Raw genomic sequence first — 21,280 nt, 5'->3', positions numbered from 1 at the left:
GTTGGAACTGTCACTTTTGTCATCTTCAGCACCTCAGCCAAGGCCGATTCTCCTTCAGCCCCGGGGCAGCAAGCGAGCAGTGTCCCCTGCCCTTGTTCCCCACGTCCTGCCCTTGGCCGGGGCACCCGAGCATGAGTGGAACTGTCCCAGCTCCCTGAGCCTCTCCTGCCTGTTGACTTTATCCTCGTCTTCTCCCTGGGGTATTGTATTGTGGTAGGAAATTCCTGATCTGGAAGCAGCCTGCCGGGGTAAATGGAGGAGTGTGGCCCCCTCAGCTCAGCTCAGCACTGCAGCAGCACATATGGCTGGAGTATTTACATAATGCCAAGTTATCCTGTGAAATATGAAGCAATTAATTTTGATTAGTGAAGTGGGTCAGTAAAATACAAAGGCTTTCAGTCCATGGATCTGCAAAAGATAAAACACAACCACTCCATGGTCCTTTCCCCTTTGATCTGCCTGGAGCAGGCCTGAGGAGCCCTCGCTGGGGCTGGAGCTCCCTGAGCTGCTCTCAGCGATACCTGTGACTGGTTTGATGCCTTTCCTGTAGCAGGTCTTTATCCAGCCACGGGAGGTTTGTGACACGCTGGCGTGGCATGGAGTGTTTCCTCCTCAAAGGCAGCTCAGCTGCCCTTGGGAGCCTCTTTCCCCATCCGGCTCTGCTCTGGTACAGTTAAAGCAGCATTTCATGGCCAAACCCAGGGGCTTGGGGCTGTCAGCAGGAGGATGGCAGGCTGGCAAACTCTCTGATGTTCTGCTGGCCCTTTATGCCAGCCCAGGGAACCCAGGGCAGTGCTGGGACAGAAGTAGCTGAGAGGGCAGAGCTGTGCCAGGGTGCTCAGCACCTCTGGGCACCTTCATGGGCATCCTGTAGTGCCTTCATCGCCATCTCCATCCAACCTGTCCCAGTGCTCGGGGGGACTGAAGAGACCTGGGTGTCACTTGGAGCCTTCCTGAGGCTCCTGGGTGTCACTGCTGCTCCTGCCTGTGCAGTTCAGAGCCACCTGTGGGGCTGCCCACACCTCTGGCACTGCTCCCCTCTGGAGTGTCTGCTTTGCTGCAGGAAATTTTGGGGGAAAATCTGCATTTCCAGTAGGCTTTCCTTCTGGCTTTATCGCCCTGGTTACTGTCCCTGCTGTTGGCTCTCTGTGCTGGGCAGTATTTCAGTGCACCAGGCACAGGGCAGGAGGGGGATAAGGAGGGGACAGACCCCATGGGGTTTACTGGGCAGAGCAGTGTCCCTTCTGTGCTGGTTTGGTTCGGGGCTTTTTGGTGAAAGGAAAAGCTGAAAAGCCTGCAGGTCTAATCCTTCTGCCACAGGAAGGAGCACAACCCAAAAATAATGTTACTGCAGGCAATAAAATTACACCAGTACAAACCAGTATGAGAGGCAGTGGAGTCGGTCCCACTCCTGCTCACATCTGCATGGTATTGACAGAGCTGAGCGTGTCACTGAACCAATTTCCCTCGCAAGCTTTTGTCATCCATAGCACATTATGCGGAGATGAGACCAAGGTGACAAATGCAATAAAATAAACACTCGGATACTATGGTGATGGAGACCACGAAATGCCTGGATAGGAAAAAACAACAAAGCTTCGCTACAAGAGATAAGCAAAATAACCCCCGTGGCTCCTAATGCAAAGAAAGAACCAGAAGATATGATCAAGATTCCAGCCCAGAATCACTGAATCATGCAGTAGGATCTGTTATTGCTTCTGTAGATTTAGGAGCTGTGTGGCTGTAATGGAGTAATGGAGCCCCCATTATTTTTAACTCTTCTCTTGCCTCTTCCCAAGCCCTCAGTAGCAGCTGATTTATAGCTCTGTAGCTGAAAAGAGCTGAGCACAGCTCTCAAGGACCCTCGCAGATGATTTAGCTCTGAACAGGAGCCAGCAGGCACATTTGTATTTGTGATGGACGAAGATGGTTTTGGACAGCCCAGGGTGCTCCTGGCAGCCCTGGCCGCCCGTGGCCTCTGCCCGTGCAGAGGTGAGGGGTGTGAGTCTCCCGTCTGCTCCACACTAACCTTTGTGCGTGAGCAGCAGAATCACGAATGCAGAAAGGACAGTTTTTTAAAGTGGACAAATCTCTCTAATCCCAGGAGCTGGAGCCCCAGGGAGCAGGCAGTGGAAGCTTTCCCTCCTGCTTGTGCAGTCTGCTGTACATAAACCATCTCCTGTGGGGTGATGCTGATTCCGCATTTCAGTCTCCTCTGCGGAGTGGGAACGATGCGATCCATTATGGGATGAAGGCAGCTTTAAATGGGTACCATCGATGGCTACACTTCAGGAAGCTCAGCTCCCTTTGTCTGTGCACGGAGCTGCCGGTTGTGCCCGTGTTGTCACTGAGGTTCCTCAGGGATTGTCTCCTCCAGCCCCTTCCCCAGCCACACACCCCATCCCCAGCAGGCTCAAAGCAGGACAGGGCAGAGACTACCAGGTTGTTTTGTCTTTTTTTTAATACAATGAATTGTTCTTAGGGAAACTGCAGCAAGGACAGGGTCTCTGGTCACCACACCAGTGGCTGTGCAGAGCCCAGATGTGAGGGGGGCAACATCATCTCCAAAGCCTTTTCCTTCTGCAGCTGGAGCAGGCACAGGGAAGCAGCCCCCAGCCCCCAGCTGCTCCATGGTTCTGTTTGAGAATACTGTAAATGCAAAATGTATTTTTCTTTGGTGCCTTCTAAAGGGTACAGCTGTCACTAGAGCAGCTCAGGCACAGGGTGCAGCCAGTGCAGTGTGAGATGGAGTATTCCCTTCTGTGACAGACACACTTTGGACAGGAGTTGGGAATTTTGCTGCATTTTGCTGCAGTCTTTCTTTGCAGATCTCTCTCTCTCTGTTTCTCTCCCTCTCTCTCTCTCCCTCTCTCGCACATTCACTCTCTTCCCTTTCTCCCTTCCCTGCTTTCATTGTTCCCATCTCACAAGCCAGTTTCTGCCTAAATTGCCTGACATTTACACTCAGTGAGACTGGGGAGTGTGGTCTCTGTACCAGTAGGTCTCTGTGATGCTATAGGGACACAGATCCTTTCATTACAAATAATTAATTTAGCTCTATATTGCATAACATCCTAAAAAGCTTTCTAGGGCAGTCTCATGCTAGCTGGATGCACAGTTCCCATCAATATTACATTACATTTGGGTACAACAGTTATGAAGTTTCATTAAAAATTTAATTTGTGGTTTAAAACTGCAGCATCCCCTTAAAAGTGTAGCAGAGAAACCATTCTGGCTGCTGGAGGACCGGGCTGGCATTAGCCAAAATTGCAGGGAGAGCTGCAGAAGGGGCCTGGGATGGTGCTGATATTCCCTGCACAGGAATCCAGGGTTGGACTGGAGCGGGAGGGAGCTCGGGCTTGGCACTGGGCTGTGCCCCGGGTCCCGTTGGGCTCCTGCCCCCTGCGGTGCCTTTTGAGTAGGGAGTGAAGCTTTAACCTGTGCCTGAGTCTGCACAGGAGAGGCCTCAGCCCGTCCTCGCTGTGCCCCACGTGTGCCCATCTGGGGGTGGTTTTTGGGTGAGGACGGTGATGCCTGAGGAGCAGGGAACGAGCGGGATGTGTGCCCGGGGCTGTGGGGGGGAGCTGAGAGCCGCGGGGCGGAGGACGCTGCCGGTGTCCATCGCAGCCATCCCTCTCCGGTGAGGATGGAGCGTCTCCTTCCCGGCAGCGGCGCGGGAGCAGCGCCCGTGTCATGTTTAGTTAATGAGGGTTCGCTGTGACGCCTCGGCAGCGGAGCTGAATGGAGGCAGCTTCCCACATCCCACATCCGCCTCGCCGCCTCAGAATTGATTTGTGCAGGAATTCCCCCCTGTCTGCACACACACACGTCAGAGAAGCCAGCAGCTTTTCCTCCCAGACCATCCCTCAAGTCGTTTTTCAGCTCTGTCTGGATTTTCCTGCAGTAGGAGAAAGCGAGGTGCCAGCTGTGGGATGGATCCTGGCTGTGGGATGGATCCCGGCTGTGGGATGGATCCCGGCTGTGGGATGGATCCTGGCTGTGGGATGGATCCCGGCTGTGGGATGGATCCCGGCTGTGGGATGGATCCTGGCTGTGGGATGGATCCCCGGCTGTGGGATGGATCCCAGCTGTGGGGTGGATCCCGGCTGTGGGATGGATCCCCGGCTGTGGGATGGATCCTGGCTGTGGGATGGATCCCGGCTGTGGGATGGATCCTGGCTGTGGGATGGATCCCCGGCTGTGGGATGGATCCCGGCTGTGGGATGGATCCTGGCTGTGGGATGGATCCCCGGCTGTGGGATGGATCCCCGGCTGTGGGATGGATCCTGGCTGTGGGATGGATCCCGGCTGTGGGATGGATCCCCGGCTGTGGGATGGATCCCGGCTGTGGGATGGATCCTGGCTGTGGGATGGATCTCAGCCCCCCTGTAGGACACGGCCCTCCCATCCTGCCCAGGTGTTGGGACTGGCCCTGCTGCTCCTGGCCCTGGCACAGGGATGCTCCGGCCGGGAGTGTTGCCTGTGGGGTCTCGCAGAGCTCGGGCCTGTGGGGTCTCGCAGAGCTCGGGCTCTCTGCAGCACCCACAGGTGACAAATGGGAACTCCGTGTGTTACAAACCCCACATTTGTCATTTCGCCCCGTCCAGCAAACGAGGGGGAATTTGCAGCCAGGGTGAGGAGTTTCAGAAGTCAGCACCGTGCTGGTGTTTGCTGTTGGTCTGCAGAGATCACTTCCCCTCCCCCAGTGAGGATGATAATGGGGAGTGGGTTCCTAAATCCCTTAAGCTTCTTTGATAGCTTCAATATTTATCTGTAATCCTGCTGGTGCTTCTGAACAGACACAGCTCTGTGTCCCTGTTGCTCTGGAGCTTCTTCCCACCTTGCAATGTTCCCTTTTCGTGGCAGAAGAGGCAGGGCATGATGAGGAGGAAACATCAAAAGCCGGTGACACTGCTGTGCCCTAGTTTTTTCCATGATTATTTATTATTTTGCAGTCTCTTGCTCCTTTTCTCCCACGCCCTCTGTTGTGTTCTGTTAATGGGCTGTGGTGGGGTGACCTGGGCTGGGTGCCCCCAAAGCTGCTCCATCACTCCCTGCTCAGCTGAGGGGGAGAGAAAATAGAGCAAAAGGCTCGTGGGGCAAGATAAGGGCAGGAAGAAATCCCTCAGCAATCACCACCACGGGCAAACAGACTGGACTTGGGGAAATTAGTTTGTTACCAATCAAATCAGGGTAGGATAACGAGAAATAAAAACTAAATTTAAAACAGCTTCCCCTCACCCTTCCCTTCTTCCTGGACTCATTTTCACTCCCAAATCCTCTCCCTCCTCCCCCGCAGCGACAGAGAGGGGTGAGGAGCAGGGGCTCTGGGCAGTTCATGCCGTGATGTCTCTGCTGCTCCTTCCTCCTCTCACTCTGCCCCTGCTCCAGCCTGGGCTCCTCTAGGGTCATGTAAGTCACCCCTGTAGCCCCCTCCTACCAAGACCTTGTCACACAAACCCCAAATACATCTGTGGAGACTGGGAATGCTTCCATGGCCAGCTTTGGGATGGAGGAGATGGATGTGTGGCAGGACAAGCCCGGAAGGAGTTCCAAGTGCACGTGGAGCACACGGATGCCCAGCCTGGGTCAGACAGGTGGATGTGCAAGCACAGGGACAGGGATCAGGGATCGGGGAGCTGGGCTGATCTCTGCTCCCAAACAAGGGGAAGCTGGAGCAGGGACAGTGAGGTTTGGAGAGGCAGCACTGCCCAGAGCTCTGGTCCTGCATGCTGGGTGAGGGATCTGATTGCGCCAGGGTCAATTCGTGTTTATGCCTGTGAGGGTTCAGAGTTAAAGCACAGAAGGTTTTAAAGCCAGGATGGAGAAAACCACTCCAAGGCAACAGGGATTCCCTGTGTTTGCTGCTGTGAGGGCTGACCCCGAGCTGGCGTGCAGCTTTTAGTGGGGAAAGGTCTCTCAGGACACGGAGATTCTTTGCAGAGAGGCTCCATTAGGGCTGGGGGGGCATCGATTCTTGTACAAGGTCGGAGGCTCCAGAAGCTGCAGAGAGACTGAGTGTGACTGGAAAGGCCCAGGAGCTGCTTCCAGGCACTGAGTGAAGCTGGAGACGCTTTGGCTGCTGCGTGCAGCTGGCACTTCCTGAGCTGGAGATGCAGGGGATGGCAGGGGTCCAGCCAGCTCTGACCCCCCGGGATGGCAGTGGGAGCCTCAACACAGCTCTTGTTAGGGTGAGAGATGGGCTGGCAGAACTCTGGGCTCCTGCACACCTGGCAGGAGCACATTTGGTTCATGGTTTTTCATGCTGGAATTGCAATTCCATCCCCGCTCCTGAGGGCTGGCGCTGCCCGGCTGTGCAGTGGTGACATTGTCAGGGGTGCTCTGGGGGAAAATTGCCTCGTGCTGTGCCTTCCTAAGGCTCTTCTGCTTAGGAAATGCAAAATAAATTAGTCGTGAATCCAGAGCCTGCTGGCCCTGCTGCAGTGTTTCCAGGGACAGGAACTCTTGGGGAAGTGGAGTAAGCGTGTTGTCCGTGCCACAGCCTGACTGTTCCATCAGCAGGGGAATGGGAGTCTGCTATAAACTCATATTTAGATTTATACAGTGTGTGTTTGGCCATGTAAAGCCTTTACCTCCCTGCTGGGCGGATACTCCCCAGCGAAAGTGACAGAAGTTTGTGTGGGTGTTCATCCCTCTGCCATTAATTGTAATCAGACTGGTCACACTGTGCCTCATCACCCCGCTGGATCTCAGCAGTAAGCGCACGAGCCATGAAACCCACCAAGACTTAGGAAATAGACGTTGATCAGGGTGGCACTCTGCACCAGGGATCCGGGTTTGAGATACCCCATGCATGAGGAAAAGGTTTCAACTGATGGATTTAATGGGAATGGTCTATTCATGCTGATTCCACAGGTAATTGCATTTCCCAAATGTAGGAAGAGATTTTTGGGTTCCTCTATCAAAAACAACGTTACTGGTTAATGCTGCAAAAGTGACCCAGGCTGGATTTCTCCATTCTGGGATCCTTCTGGTGGGATCCCAATCTCTTGATGGTTGCCTCTCTTATCACAGATCATCAAACCAAACCCGTTCTGATTCTGGTTCCGATTCCAAAGCAGCCTCTGCATCACTGGGCTGGCATTTCCACAGGCAGCTCCATGAAATAGCTTCCAGATTCCCAAGCCCCAAGTGAAGACAGTATGAGAAATCCCTGTAAAATGCTGAATTATTTCTTACCAGCCCGTTCCACCCAGCCTAAAGGAAGTGTCAAGTCCTGTCTGGCCGGTGGGAAGGTGGCCTTGGCAAGGGGCTGCAAAAAGAAACCAGGACTTTTGGGCTGAATGCTTTTACCAGGCCAGCAGAATTCCCTGGCTCCCATTCCCGGAGCATTGGGGTGGTTTTGTCGCTGAGTCAGAGGCGATACCGATCTGCGACAGCGACATGGTGTTTAAGGAAACATTTCTGCGCTTAATAATGAGAAAAGCAGAGAATATCTGCCGAGGTGACATCGATCACGTGTTGTTAAACACACATAGCCCGATCACCTCGCAAATTACCCGGCCTGCGAGGAGACAAAGGGAGATAATGATAACGGATGAGCTGCGGGGCTGCAGCGTCGCGGAGATGGATGGCCGGGCGCTTTGAGAACTCTATTAACAGCTCCTCCAAACTCTCCAATCCATCGCGTCCCCACCGTATTGAGCGCAGCTTCGCTCAGGCTTTATGAGAAAAACAGCTCCATTAAGCAGCCAATTTTTGTCAGTCTGCGGAGGGGTCATTTAAGTCTCCCCCGTGCCGGCGGGAGCACAGAAATCTTTACGTTTGTTGTGAACTGAAGTCGCCTTTGGGGTCAAACGCGGCGGCTGCTTCACGGTCTAAATGACTTCGAACTTGTGTACTACCTGGAATCCCAGGGTGTCAAATACACTCATTAACTAAACTCTACAGCTTCTGAGTCATCCGGAAACTTGCCCTTTTATAGTTCAGTGGAGGCAAAGCGAACAGATAAAACTCCCAAATTTTCTGCTTCCAAAAGCTGCATCACCTCTCTTTTCTCCCTCTCCTTTTGTCCTTGGTGAAAAACTCCCCCTGACGCCAAAGTGCTTCTTCCATTAAAAAAGCAAGGAGAGATTTTTGACCTAGTATTTATTCTGGCCTTTTCAACATGAATAGAGAACATGAATCCCTGTCATCTTCCCGCTGGATGCTGCTAACTGAGATGCCACTTTACACCTATTTTATGTCTCCCATATTTTTAAGGCAGTTTGACTGTGCTCAAAAGAGCACATCCCATCACATCAGGGGCTGGAGCACTGCAGAACAACTGGCGTGGGAAGAGGAGGCTCAGGGGGGACCTTCTCACTCCCTAAAACTCCCTGACAGGAGCGTGCAGCCAGGGTGGGTCGGGCTCTGCTCCCAGGGAACAACAGGACAAGAGGAAATGGCCTCAAGTTGTGCCAGGGGAGGTTTAGGTTGGGTATTGGGGAAAATTTCTTACACCAAAAGGATTGTCCAGCCCTGGCACAGCTGCGCAAGGCAGTGATGGAGTCCCCATCCCTGGAGGGATCTAAAGGCCTTGTGGCACCTGGGGACATGGTCAGTGCTGGGGAATGGTTGGACTTGATGGTCTCTGAGGGCTTCTCCAGCCCAAAAGATTCTGTGATTCTCACCCTGGTTCTTGTCTGGGCGGGGACAGCCTCACTTTTCTGTTCCCCCCAGCCACTGCCCCGGTCCCTGTGCTTGGAAAGCCGGAGCTGCAGCAGGAGCTGCTGCCCTGCTCCGGGAGCACCTGTGCCAGGTGGGGACCAGGCGCCGCAGCAAACCCCACCTGACAGGTTCGGTGCTCCAATTGCTGCTGCTCCCGGCTCGGGGAAGCGCCCATGCCTGTGTGAGGACACGATTCCTCCCCTGCAGTGAGCAGGCAGCGCGTTGGGAGAGCCAGGAATAGTCGCGTCTGTTCTGTCTCGCAGAGGAGGTCACTGGGAGGCTTTCACGAGACGGGGAGTCAATTTTGTGAATCATGTTTTGATGTGTATTGGATTTGGCACATAACAGCACCCGCCCCCTTCTCACCTGCCTCCCGATCCCGTCCTCCCCAGGCTCCCATTCCCGTTCCCAGCCCCGAGTCTCCGACTCACATTTGCTGTGAAGGAAGGAAGGAAGGAAGTCTGTGTGCTGCACATGCATAAATAATACAGCTGAAGTCAGACTTAGTTAAAAATAGATATTCTTCCTAATAAATATTTTACCTACTGTCTTTAGGCTGTAAAGCTCCCCCGACTGAAGTGTTAAAACAAATCTTGTTGTTGGCCCCTAAATGCCTAAAACACCCCTGGCTGTGGCTGTGCCAGCAGTGCTGGGCTGAGGGGCTGCTGTGGGGAAGGAGTGTGGTCACCTGCACACACGGGGACACCAGCACCTGCCCTCAGAGCCTCAGGAAAGGTGGCCTGGGCGCCTTTTGGCTCCAAGAAGGGACCTTTGCATCCAACTGACTCATTTGGTGACCTGTGAGTTTGACTAATGAAAGCGAAAGATAAGATCTCTCATGATATTTATGAGTAACATTCTTCTTTCCATATCTTTATTTCTTCCTGCCCAGAAGTGGAATTAGAATTAGGTGGCTGAATAAGGCAAAACAAAGGACATTGACGGAGCTTGAGATAGGAGGATTTTTCATTAAAAAGAGTGACAGGTGGGAGAATGTGTCCAAGTGTGTTTCTGGAAGATAACCCTGCAGTTTGGGTTTAGGGCATAACTCACTGTGCCTTACCTGACATGATGTTTCCAGTCCTCGGATTCCCTGGGAACAAGGGGGCAATTTCATATTCTGCCCGGAACCTGGGGCTGCAGGGTTGACTTTGCATGGAAAGGGGGCTCCTGAAGGCAGCACTGGCACCACATCTGCCCTGGCACGGAGCCCTGGCAGCAGGGAATCCTGGCCAGCAGTGCCGGGAAAGGGAGCAATAAACAGGAGAGGGTGGATCCCACGGGAACAGTGGAGTGGAGAGGCCAGAGTGAGATCCTGTGGGAAGTGCTGTCTGTGCCCATGGAGCAGGGCAGGGCTGATGGTTCCCATCCCACAGCCAAGGCATCCCTGCTCAGCTGAGCCCTCCCTGTCCCTGTCCCCTGGAGCCTGGGCAGGTGAGCCCAGCAGCGGAGCTGGGCAGGGTGGAGGCACCTCAGAGAAGCCCCTGAAGTGACGGGAAGGACGTGGTGGTGAGGGGATGAGGGAGCACACGGCTCTCGCAGGCCTGGCTGGCGGGGAACAGGCTCCTGAGCCGCCCTGCCCGGGCAGGGACTGAGGCAGATGCGCTGTGCCCGCTGCCAGCTGTGTCCTTCACGGGGATTTCTGGCGGCAGCTCCGCAGCACGTTCGGGCAGGGCTGGCGCCGGGCCTGGCACGCGCTGCCCAGAGCTGCGGGAGCCGGGATTAGGGTCCATCTGTGCAGCCCCGGGCGCTGGATTTGCTGCCCTGGGCGCTCCAGGGACTGGGATTTTTTCAGGTGGAGTGTTGGGATTGGTACCTCTGACCCTGACACGGCGGGAGGTTGGAAAAAGATTTTTAAGGTCCCTTCCAACCCAAAGCATTCCAGAATTCTGTAATTCTCTGATTTTGTGTGCCTGCTGTTGAGGAATTCATTAAAGGTTAGCAGAAACACAGCCATAAGCATTTTCTGCAGCCTGGCAGCTCATTCTGATAACAATCATGCAGTTATGATCAGCCATCAGCACAAAGCACCACGAAGCAATGAATCGGCTCCGCAGGAAAGGGAAGGAGCAAAAGCAAATGTTGGCCACCCCAAGAAACATTACTTGCCAGTCTTCCAATCTACTGCAAAGAAAGGTCTTCGCATTTAAAATATTCCAGGAGTGTAAACACACAGAAAGTGTTTATGAAAATTAATGGATCTGTAAATCAAATTACACGTGTATTCTTTCATTTCTACTTTGAAATAATTTTTACATGTTCAAGTATTACAAATATGAATGTGGTGGGGCTCGATTACTGCCAGGAGCAAACACTGAGGAACTTCATTAGCAGCAATATTTGATATTCATTAACCTTCCATTTAACAGCAAGGAGGATCTATGCCTGAAATACCTCACCTGCCTTTCCTCATGCATGGAGTGAACATGAATTAGACAGCTGCTGGCCAAATTTCACCACTCTCCTGCTTTTTTGCCCCAGAAAAAATGACCACACGATACAAATGGAAGTGAGGACCAGGAACAGGCGTGGCCGGATTGGTACCTGTGCCTGGGTGTGCTTGGACCACCAGGACACACCAGTGTGAGGCTCCCACTGCTCCGAGCCAGCAGCTCGGCGTCAGGGATCGATTGTCAGCTTTATGTGCGGTGAATCTCACCGGGTCTGTGGGGAGGGCAGCGGGGCCGGGCGCTGTGTGTGGGGCTGCTCCCTGCTGGCGTCCGGGGAGGGCCCGGACCTGGCACTCGGTGCTCTGGGCTGGTGGCAAGGTGGGGATGGGGCACAGCCTGGACTCGATGCTCTAGGAGGTCTTTTCCAACCTCGGTGATCCTGGGATTCTGGATTCCCGCGCCGTCCCCATCGAAACGCGCCGTCACCGTGGCAACGCGCTGTCACCAGGGCAACGCGGCGGAGCGCGCGGCGCGGTGTGTCCCGCGCGGCGGCCCGTACCGCGAGGCATTGTGGGCCGGGCAAGATGGCCGCCCCCGTGCCGCGGTGCTGAGCCGAGTCGCGCTCGCCGGCGCCCCGGGACGCGCGTCCCGTCCGCTGCCGCCCGCCCCCGGAGCGCAGCTCGCCGAGCCGCCCTCGGCCCGCCGGTGTGCGAGGGAGCCGCGATGGGCCGGGCGCGGTGCCCGCCGCAAGGAGCGCGGGGCCCGCGGGGGTAGAGGTGCTAGGGAGGCCCCGGGCCCGGTCCCCGCCGGCCCCTCGGTCCTCCCCGGGCCGCGCCACCGAGCCCGGCCGGGGCCGCTGTCTGCGCCAGGTGAAGGCGCTGCGTGCCCCGGGTCCGTCCTTACCCGCGCACCGGGGAGCGCCGCGCCCCGCTGCCCTTGCCCCGTCCTCCCCCCCTCCGGCCGGAGGGACCCCCGGCCCCGCTGGGTGCCGGGCTGGACATCGCTGCTCACCTGTTGCCCGGCGCTTCCCCGCCCATGGAGTCTGAGATGCTGCAGTCCCCTCTCCTGGGGCTCGGGGAGGAGGATGAGTCCGACCTGACGGACTGGAACTTGCCCCTGGCCTTCATGAAGAAAAGGCACTGCGAGAAGATCGAAGGCTCCAAGTCTTTGGCTCAGAGCTGGAGGATGAAGGACCGGGTAATGCTCCAGGGCAGGATGGGGTTTGGAGGAGGAGCAGTCGGGGGACAGGTGAAAAGGGAGTCAGAGCTCAGAGGGCGCTGAGCTGTTGTCAGATGAAACACTGGGTGTTGATCCGATAGTTTGTGTCCCAGTCATGTGGAGTTAGGGAAGCAGACCTGCACATGGGTCAGAAGTACTGATTCGATGCTCACGGCACTGGGCTCTTTGAGCAGCTCCATCATTTAAGCTCTCTAAATGAAACTTGGGCACTTGGTGTGTTTTAGGCAAGACAATGAGATGAACGAGGTCAGGAGGAGCCCTGCAGCCCAGCAGGTGCATGGGACAGGCACCAGGTCAATAGGGGCAGGAATTGCAGCTGTCTGGAGCTGTCTACATGTGGAATTTGGAATGAAGGTGTCCTTGTGTGTGGAGAAACAGAGACTGTGGGATTTGGGAGGCGGGAAATAGTTTTCAGATGGAACTCCTGTGTTACAGCAGGAGCTTCTCCTGTGTTTGAGGACGTGGTGTGTGTTAAACTGACAGCACTGAGAGTGACAGAGGAACGTCCCAGCTGGGAGTCTGGGATCCTCTGTTGCATGTGTGTGCCAACCGAAAGGTTTCAGTAAAGAGCAAACAAAGCACCTAAGAAATGTCCTAGACAACCATTTCCACTCGTTCTGTTCTTGGAACCTGCTTTGGGTTCCAGCCTTCCCTGGGTCTCACAGGTCTTGTGTTACCCATACCTTTGTGTTTATAGATATTTATGAATTTTTCTGGTGACCAGATTTCCGTTATGTTTGTGATCCCCTTGTGATAGGATGGAGTAACTTTCCGAAACTCCAGGCTGTAATTTCTTTGCAGAGGCAGCATGACCAGGCTGTCCCTGAGTCTCAGTGTTCCCAGAGTGGGGATTGTATTTCTCAGAAGTTCTGACCCACGAGGAGAATCGTGCACTGAAAATGGGACTTGGCAGATCATTGCTGGGTTGAACTGGGCATTTTGGGTGTGATTTAAAGGCAGCACAGACACCACGTTGGGTGCTCTGCTCCAAAGGGTTCTGGCAAGGAGGAGACTCTCTCCAGTAGACTGTGGAGGTGTGATGAGCTTGCTTGTCTATTTTAGTTGCCTCTGCCACTCTGGGACGCTTCCTATTCCCTTATTTCCTGATCTGCAGAGTTGCCTGTTTCTAATTTGGGAATGACTTTGCCTTGGGTGGGCTGATCAATAGCTTGTGCAGCAGCAGCTCGAGTTCAGGGGGTTGATTGGGGGTTCTCTGTGGTTGGTGTTGAATGTTTCAGGTGCTTGTTATCAGTACTGAACATCACAGCCCAGCTCCTGCTCCCTGACCCCTGTGGAGCTGCAGTTCCCTCCTCTGGGACTCTCCTGTGCCATGAATCTTGTGGTTGTTGCTGCTGCTCTCTGGGAACAAGCTCAGTGGGGTTGGGCCCTGGGTCACTCTCCAAGATACTGAGTCTGACTCTTGTAAAAGGAGAAAATAGAAGCAAATCTAGAATTTTCAGTTTACTCCTTTTGCTTTCACTGTCAGCTTGAGCCAAATAACGTCATACCAGGGCCAGTGGTGCAGCTCAGGTGTCGCTTGTGTCTGGGCAGCTGGATCAGGGATCCTTGGGACAGACTTGCTGTTGTGTGTAATTACTTTTTGTTTGAGAACAGCTGCATAGGAAGATACCAAAAGCACATAAAGACACCTGAGAGAGGAAGAGCAGCTGATTTGAGCTCATTACTTTTAAATCTCAGCAGTGGTTTTTTATGTCTTGTATTTTATTCCCCTTTCCAGCTGTCATTGGCTGTCTCCTGAGTGCTTAATGTGAGATAACAAATGTAGAACCTCAGCTGGGGAGGGAAGGGGGTGAGGATGGGGTTTGGAATGCTGCATGGGTGATGTCTGTTAAATATTTCCACCCAGTAAGCTTGGTTCGGCTAATCCTGCAAAATAGTTCATAAAATCTAATCTGCTTTGACCTGGTGTCCGTGAGCAGAGGCTGGAGGGCAGCTCACTCATGCTGCTGTTTTCCCATGGCCTGGCTGGAAGTGGCAGCTGGGCTGTGACAGGTTTGTCCAGTGAATCGAGCACCTGGAGGAAAACCCAGGAACCTGGGGTTTGTGGGGTTTTCCTATGGAGCAGTGTGGAGTGGTGGTGTGAGGGCGGTGACCTGGCAGCCTGTGCCATCAGGGTGGAACCTGGTGGGCTGTTGATTTTTTCCCCTTTTTGTTCCTTGAACTGCTTTGTTTTGCTCTCTGGCATCATAAATTAATTACTTCTTGTTTTAGCTGTCTTCAGGAAGTTTCCTCTCCTCCTCTTTCCTTGCCTTCCAGCACTGTCCCCTGGTGACCCGAGTGCTGCTGCAGCCCTGTCAGTGCCCACGGCCCCCAGTGTCCATCTGCTCCTCCAGCCCCTGGCCCAGCCCCTCCTTCCCTGCAGTCCCACTGTGTGAGGCTGGGTCCCCTTCCCCAATTCTCTGCAGCTCCCTTTGTCTCTTGCCTCCCTTTTCCACAAGCCAGGGCTGATGGACTTCAGGTGTGCTCTTACCTTTGGGATGCTGCTGCAGGAGTTCCCTGAGGGCTGGAGGGGATGTGCCTCTGGCTGTGAGCTGAGGGTGGAAAACATCTTGTTACCTTGAATTTGATAAATGAACTTGTCACAGCCTAGGCTGGGGACCATTACCTGTCATTAGACACCCCAGCCTGTCTCTAAATGAAGAAGTTCTCCAAGGTCGACCCAAGCAAGGCTCTGTCAGTCCCAGTGCAGGCAAATCTGTGGCATTTTCCCCTGTGAATCATGAAAGCCCCAGGCAGTGGCAGATTTTGCCTTATTCATCGAGGAGTCATGGGGAGTGATCCGAGCTCTACTACAGTTAGGGGAAGTGATTCACAGATTTGGGAGTGGAATGACTCTTCTTTTCGTCTTGCTTTGTTGCTCTAAAAACCCCAGAGTTTATATGAAGTTGAAGGTTCTTTAGAAGGCAGAGCTCTAATAAGGGGAGAATCAAATCAGCAGAGTAATGAGTGGTAAATCTAGAGAAAATAAGTGAGAATTCACTGGTGTCCCCCGCCCCTTCCTCCACGAGGGCTGCTCTGAAAACATTTAATCCTTCCTCTCCCCCTTCCATGGACTGCATATGCCATCAAAGTGACACTGCTTTGATCTATTATTTATTTAAAGAATATTTTTAACACAAGAGGGTTGGAATTATGCTTTGTGTATTGAATTAAATCTCCCAGCCTCAGTAGCAACCAAAGCATATAACTTGATTTAAAGAAAAAGACTCCAAGTACACCAGGTTTTACTGACAAGTTGCTATTAAATTCAGAATATTTAAATTAAGATTTGCTGTATTTATATTGATTTCTAAGATAAGCAGAGAGCAACAAAGCTGATTGTAATAGTTTTACCTCAACATTTTTTTTCCTGCTGCCTCATAACTTGCTGAGTGAGAATTAAATCCTGTTTTTATGAGAAGAGGAATCCACAATTAGGTTTCTCTGGAAATGCAGATTAAAGCAGGACTGCATACAAATGTGCTTAATTCAGACAAGCAGAGTTTACCTGCCTGCCCAGGAAATCCATGGAAGTGTCCAGGGCCCGTGGGCTGGGTGGGTTTTCTGGGGAGTTTGGCTGTGGTTTTCTCTCAGATCTGGTGCTCATCAGCTCGGTGCTGTGCTGACCTTCTGCCCCTGGCCTGTCCAGAGGTGACTGTTGGCAGAGCCTGGGTGACTGAGGGGTTGTTGATCCCTCTGGGGCTCGGAGCTTTACCTGGCACTGCCAGATTTGATAAACCAGTACATTTGATGTTTGTCTTGTCCCTCTGTTCCTCTCTAAAGAACGCTCTGTTGGTGCCTCTGTCAACGAATTATCTAATGAAGTACTTAAGGCTGGGTTTGTGTTAATGACATCCTTCAGTGTGAGGCCGTGGTGTGGGGTGTGGTGGGTGACAGGCCCGGGGGCTGAAGGGTTCCTTTTCACCTCCTTGTCCCAGAGGCTCTGCCAGTGGCAGCCTCACTAGTATTGTTACTTCTGTATTTGTATTTATTGATTGATCCTTGCTGAACCGGGACAGGGTGACCTCCAGCTCTTGTTGGGTAGGGATGGAGCGGAGGTGTAATGAGTGTAATGAGTGTAATTAGTGCTGTGCAGAGTGGAGAGCAGGAGTAGTGCCCAGAGGAGGAGGCTGCGGGAACAGCCAGGTCTGGATGGAGCCCTGTGTTCGTGGCTGTCCCTCTGCCTGGCAGAGCCTCCAGCAGGAGCACAGGCTGCAGCGAGGTTTGTGCCCTCTCCTCTCCGTGGCACAGCCACAGGAAGGAGCTGAAAGCCCTCGGAGGGACGGGGTGGGTGAGTTCTGTTCCGGCTGCCTTCAAACACAGCCTGACACTTCACTTGAATTTATGGGCTTGGGATTGTCCTGATCGTTTTCTGCTGCTCTCTCCTGTAAGCCGGGGAAAGTTCCTGTTCGAGGGAGTCACCTGCACGTGCAGCAGTGGGCTGTGGCTCGGGGATTCCTCAAACGAGGCGGCGGCTCCTGATCAAACGCTCCGTGTGCATCCCAAGTTACTGACTCCCGGAGGCTCTGAGAGGGCCATCTAGGAATGGTTTGAAGGAGCGGTTTGTAAGGAAGATCTGAAGCTGCTTCAGTCAGTGCCTGGGAAGATGGACACCCTTTAAAGCCAGTGCTAGACAGGAGTGGGAATGCCGTGGAGCGGTGAGGAGAAGCCTGCAGGAATACAGAGCGAGGAGGAAACCCCTTGTCACAGATAAATGGGAATGACATCTGGAAGACGCCTCTTGTCGGTTCTTTTGCAGGTTGTATAAAGAAAGCAAAGATCATAGGAGTAAAATGTTTGCTTTCTGTTATTTTCATTTTTTTTGAGAAGTGATTGACAGGGAAAGAAACACCATTTTGGTTCTAAGCATCCCAGAGTGGTTGGGAGGCACTGTTGGGCTGCTGCGCTGTGACAGAGAGGATCAGCCTGCCTCAGTCTGGCGTTTTTAACCCTGGGCACAGTGGGTCACACACGGTCACCTTGGATCTCTGAGGGCCACAGTGTGTCTGTGGATGTCACTGCTGTCACACAGAGGAGCTGCTCCCTGTTCCCAGAGCAGGTGAATAGGAAGTGGCTGTGGATAGCTGGGGCATGACTGACAGCAGTAACTCAGCCACGAGCTTGGGAAGTGCTTCTGAAGTGAACACCGAGGGCAGCTGTTCAGAGTGTGCTTTGTGAGGAGCTGGAACTGTGTGTAGGAGCTGCCTTCACTGGGCAAACGAACACGTTGGGCACAATAAAGCTCTGAAGAAAGTTCAGAGTATTAGTGCTGAATTCAGAGGTTAGAGGAGGAAAACAAGCCCTCAGGCAGAGTTGATCGAGGAATCTAGAGCAGGCTGGCACACCAGGAACCCACTCTGGGCTACAGATGGCTGGAGACAACCTGCAGAGCTGTTGAATTATTAATGTTAACTTGAAGGAGTTCTTTGCATTCTACTGCTTTTATTGCTGTGGAGAAGCACACATTTTTTTTTTTTTTACATAACAGTTTGTTTATCTTAAACTTTACATTAAAAAAAATTCCTTGAAACGGAAAGCTCTTCTTTTTAGATGCTTTACCTTGCAAGTGGTACAGGAGCTGAAGAGGCAGCAGGGAGCTCTGTTCCCCTGCGTGGGGGAAAGTCGTGTCCATGTGGGATATGTTGGGAATCATTCCCTCAGGAGCCTTGCACTGGTTTTGGGTGCAGTTGTGTGATTGAGTGCAAGGTTAAGGTTTGTTTGCCTGTTCAATACCTTCAGCCTTTTCTCTGGCTGGTTTCAGACCTGCATTCCTCAGCGGGATGTGGTGCCGGAGCCTTGGGGATGATGCCTGGGCAGATGTCACCACCCGTCACCTCTCAGCTGGGAACTCAAATCGGGAAGGTTGGCAAAGAGCCAACAGGAACTTCTGGTGTGGCAGAGGGAACTGAACTCAAGGGAGAACAATGTTTCCTCTTGTTAAATGTTGCTGCTCCTGCTCTCTTTGGAGATGTCCTTGTTGAAACATTTCATGGCACATCTCCGAAGGAGCCAACAGTCAGGAGCTACCTGAGGAACACCTCGCTGGGTTTGCCCGCTGGTGAAGAGATTTGTATTAAATCTGTGAACGTGTGTAGAGAAAAATGTCCCAAAAAGGCTTCAAGAAGGGAATGAATTTCCTGCACAAGCAGGAGATTGGGCCTCCTGGCCAGTGAGGGTTTTCAAATGAGACTCCTATGAGGATTTGGAATTTGGAAATTTGTCCCAGTGTCTGTATTTAATGTTGGTAACTTCATCCTCATCTCTGTAAAATAACGTAGCCGCATATATTTCATGTTTAATGCTGACTTAATCTTGTGTTTGTATTAACTCCCAGAAGCAATTTGAACTCACTGGCATAAACCCAGGCAGGTTTCTGACACTTGAATGCTCATCTGGGTAATGTTTAAGCAGAAAGTTTTCAGCTTGCAAATTGCAGTGTAAAAATCAAATATTAATGGGGTCTAAAACGTCCAGCCTGAAATGTACCACAAAATGCAGAATTTCTCATAAATGCACTGACTTGTTCTTGGTATTACTTGCACTAGAATATAAAGCAGTTCTATGACTGAGTTACAGACCTCTTCTCACTCAGGCTGAAATGGGTGTCTCTGTCTCAGCCTGGCCTGGAATCACTTTCAGGGATGCTCCAGTGGGATCAGGTGGGCTCCCTGGGATGATAAGCTTCACGTTTTCCATCAAACCCCGAACATAATGGTTCTTTCCTAGTTGAAAATACCTGCAGATACTGCACTGTACTCACCTGCAGATCTGTTTGGCCTCTAAATGAAATAAGAGGTGAATTAGGAATATTTTGAAAGGTCTTTAGCATAAGATGTAAATTTTAGTGTCAAATGCTTTAATATGCACCTTCTCTTCCGAGCAGACACAGAACTCCCTCTGCGCCCTGAGTCCCATTTCTGAGGGCTTTGGGATGAATTCAGTGCCATCATGTCTCAGGAAGAGCATTTTGACCGAGTGGATTTTGCCATTTAAGTATTGCAGGTTCTGACCCAGAGTTATTAAATCACTTTAAATCGGATGCAGTACAAGCTTGGGAGTTGTATCCCATTTTTTAACATACAAATGACACTCCAAAGTGCAGAGCCCACAGCAGAAGCTGCTGTGGTTTGATCTTGAGCCTTTGCTGACAGAGCATTTTGGATATTGGTTTTCTTACAAACTTGCCAAATGTTCTTCTGCTTCATTTTTTAATTCTAACAAAAATCCATGGAAATGTATTCTGATGGATATACTCCTGAAATGGGGAAAAGAAAATTTCCACTGTCTTAATGACAGATGAGAATGTCCTCATACTGCTTGTATTAAGAAGCTTTAAATATGCTGTGAAGTTTCTGCTGGTGTGTTCCAAAAGAGTTTAGAAGTGGCATTATTAGGTTTTTGGGCTCAGGGTTGGGTTTTTTTTGATCAGTCATATGCACTGGTCCCCAGAGCCCCCCTGAGCTGGGCTGAGCCCAGCGTGGGCAGCAGGGCAGGGGGGTTCTGCCCCTGTGCCCCTGTGCTCAGGCGAGGCCCCACCTGCAGAGCTGCCCCAGCCCTGGGGCCCAGCACAGGGAGCACCTGGAGCTGCTGGAGAGAGCCCAGAGGAGGCTCCAGGATGAGCAGAGGGATGGAGCAGCTCTGCTGGGAGGAAAGGCTGCGAGAGCTGGGAATGTTCAGCCTGGAGAGGAGAAGCTCTGGGGTGACCTCACTGGGACCTTGCAGGGCCTGAAGGAGCTGACAAGAAACATGGAGAGAGACTTTTTACAAGGGATGGAGTGCCAGGACAAGGGGGATTGGCTTCAGACTGCCAGAGGGCAGAGTTAGGTGGGATATTGGGGAAAAAATCCTCCCTGGGAGGGCAGTGAGGCCCTGGCACAGGGTGCCCCGGGAAGCTGTGGCTGCCCCATCCCTGGAATTGTTCCAGGCCAGGCTGGAGGGGGCTTGGAGCCACCTGGAATGGAAGAAGGTGTTCCTGCCCATGGCAGGGTGTGGAAGAGGATGGGCTTTAAGGTCCCTGCCCACCCAGGCCATTCTCTGATTCACCCTCAGGATGGAGGTGGATGTTGAGGAGCTGTCAGAGGGGAGAGGAATGAGCTGTAGGTCTCAGGATGTGCTCCCTGCTAGCAGTTAGAAATGGTGTGGACTGTGATGCTTTACATTCTTTGGGGGAGGAGGCAGAGGGGAAATCACCCCATTTGTCTCTGGGATCAGTTCCTGTGCCTCTCATGGGTTTGCTGTCAGTTTTCCAGGAGAAGCACTTATTTAAAACCCCGAACCTGGGAATGGAAAATAAATATCAGCCTGTTCAGCATAAGCCACCAATCAGCTGTTACCAGCAAAATACTGAAAAATAAGTCAGTATTAGACTGCAAATGGGAAACAATAAATAAATGAGATGGAGAAGATTGCTTGGCAGGATGCTTTCTCTTGGAAGAATGATTTATGTGTTTCCATGTCTAATAAGTCATTTTGTGTGTAGTTTTCTGTGTTTCCCTGGGGGCGTTCAGTGCGTGTGTGGCAGTGTGTGATGGTTCTGGCACACCCTGCCCTTGCACACCCTGCAGCTCCCTGGCTTTCCCGAGGCTCTGGGAGCTGGCAGTGCATGCAGGGGCTGGGAAGGTGTCCCTGTGGGCAGGGCAGTGCTCAGGTGGTTCTGGGTGGTGGTTTTGGGTGCTCTTACACTCTGAGCTGCTCGGGGTGGTGAAGGGTCTGCAGGACTGAGCCACACCTTGCAGCTGCCCCTGGTCCTGCCAGTGGCTCTGCTTTTACTGTGGGTTGTCCTTAAGGCTGATAAAGTGCTCTAGAGCACGTGTGCCTGTGCTGAACTGCAGCTGTGGGCATCTCCCCCCCATCCATGGGCACTCCCTGGGAGCCCCTGCGAAATCCTGATCAGGGAATTCCTGTTCAGGCCCCTCTTCTCATCTCTGTGCTGGGGAGTGCTGCTTAGTCCGTGGTAATTCCTGGTGTGAGGAACTCCTACA

General features: G+C 52.6%; 1 protein-coding gene across 4 annotated transcripts in view; it reads left to right on the top strand.

Annotated features, from left to right (window-relative positions):
• Positions 1–11,719: 11,719 nt before the first annotated feature.
• The window catches only part of RPTOR (regulatory associated protein of MTOR complex 1), a 102,392-nt gene continuing 92,831 nt past the window's right edge, over positions 11,720–21,280 (top strand). Inside the window, exon 1 of one of the 4 annotated variants that reach the window (XM_042025565.1) lies at positions 11,720–12,257. In XM_042025565.1, the coding sequence (XP_041881499.1) occupies positions 12,096–12,257 (162 nt within the window). In that variant the 5' untranslated portion in view covers positions 11,720–12,095. The remainder of the gene's footprint in view (positions 12,258–21,280) is intronic. The other 3 variants (XM_042025564.1, XM_042025568.1, XM_042025567.1) reach the window with 3 other exon arrangements.

Source organism: Corvus kubaryi, unplaced genomic scaffold (genome assembly GCF_017639235.1).
Source record: "Corvus kubaryi isolate FWS band 111438036 unplaced genomic scaffold, C.kubaryi_AGA036_p1.0 37272, whole genome shotgun sequence".
Lineage (NCBI taxonomy): Eukaryota > Metazoa > Chordata > Aves > Passeriformes > Corvidae > Corvus > Corvus kubaryi.
This window is presented reverse-complemented; position numbering and strand designations above follow the sequence as displayed.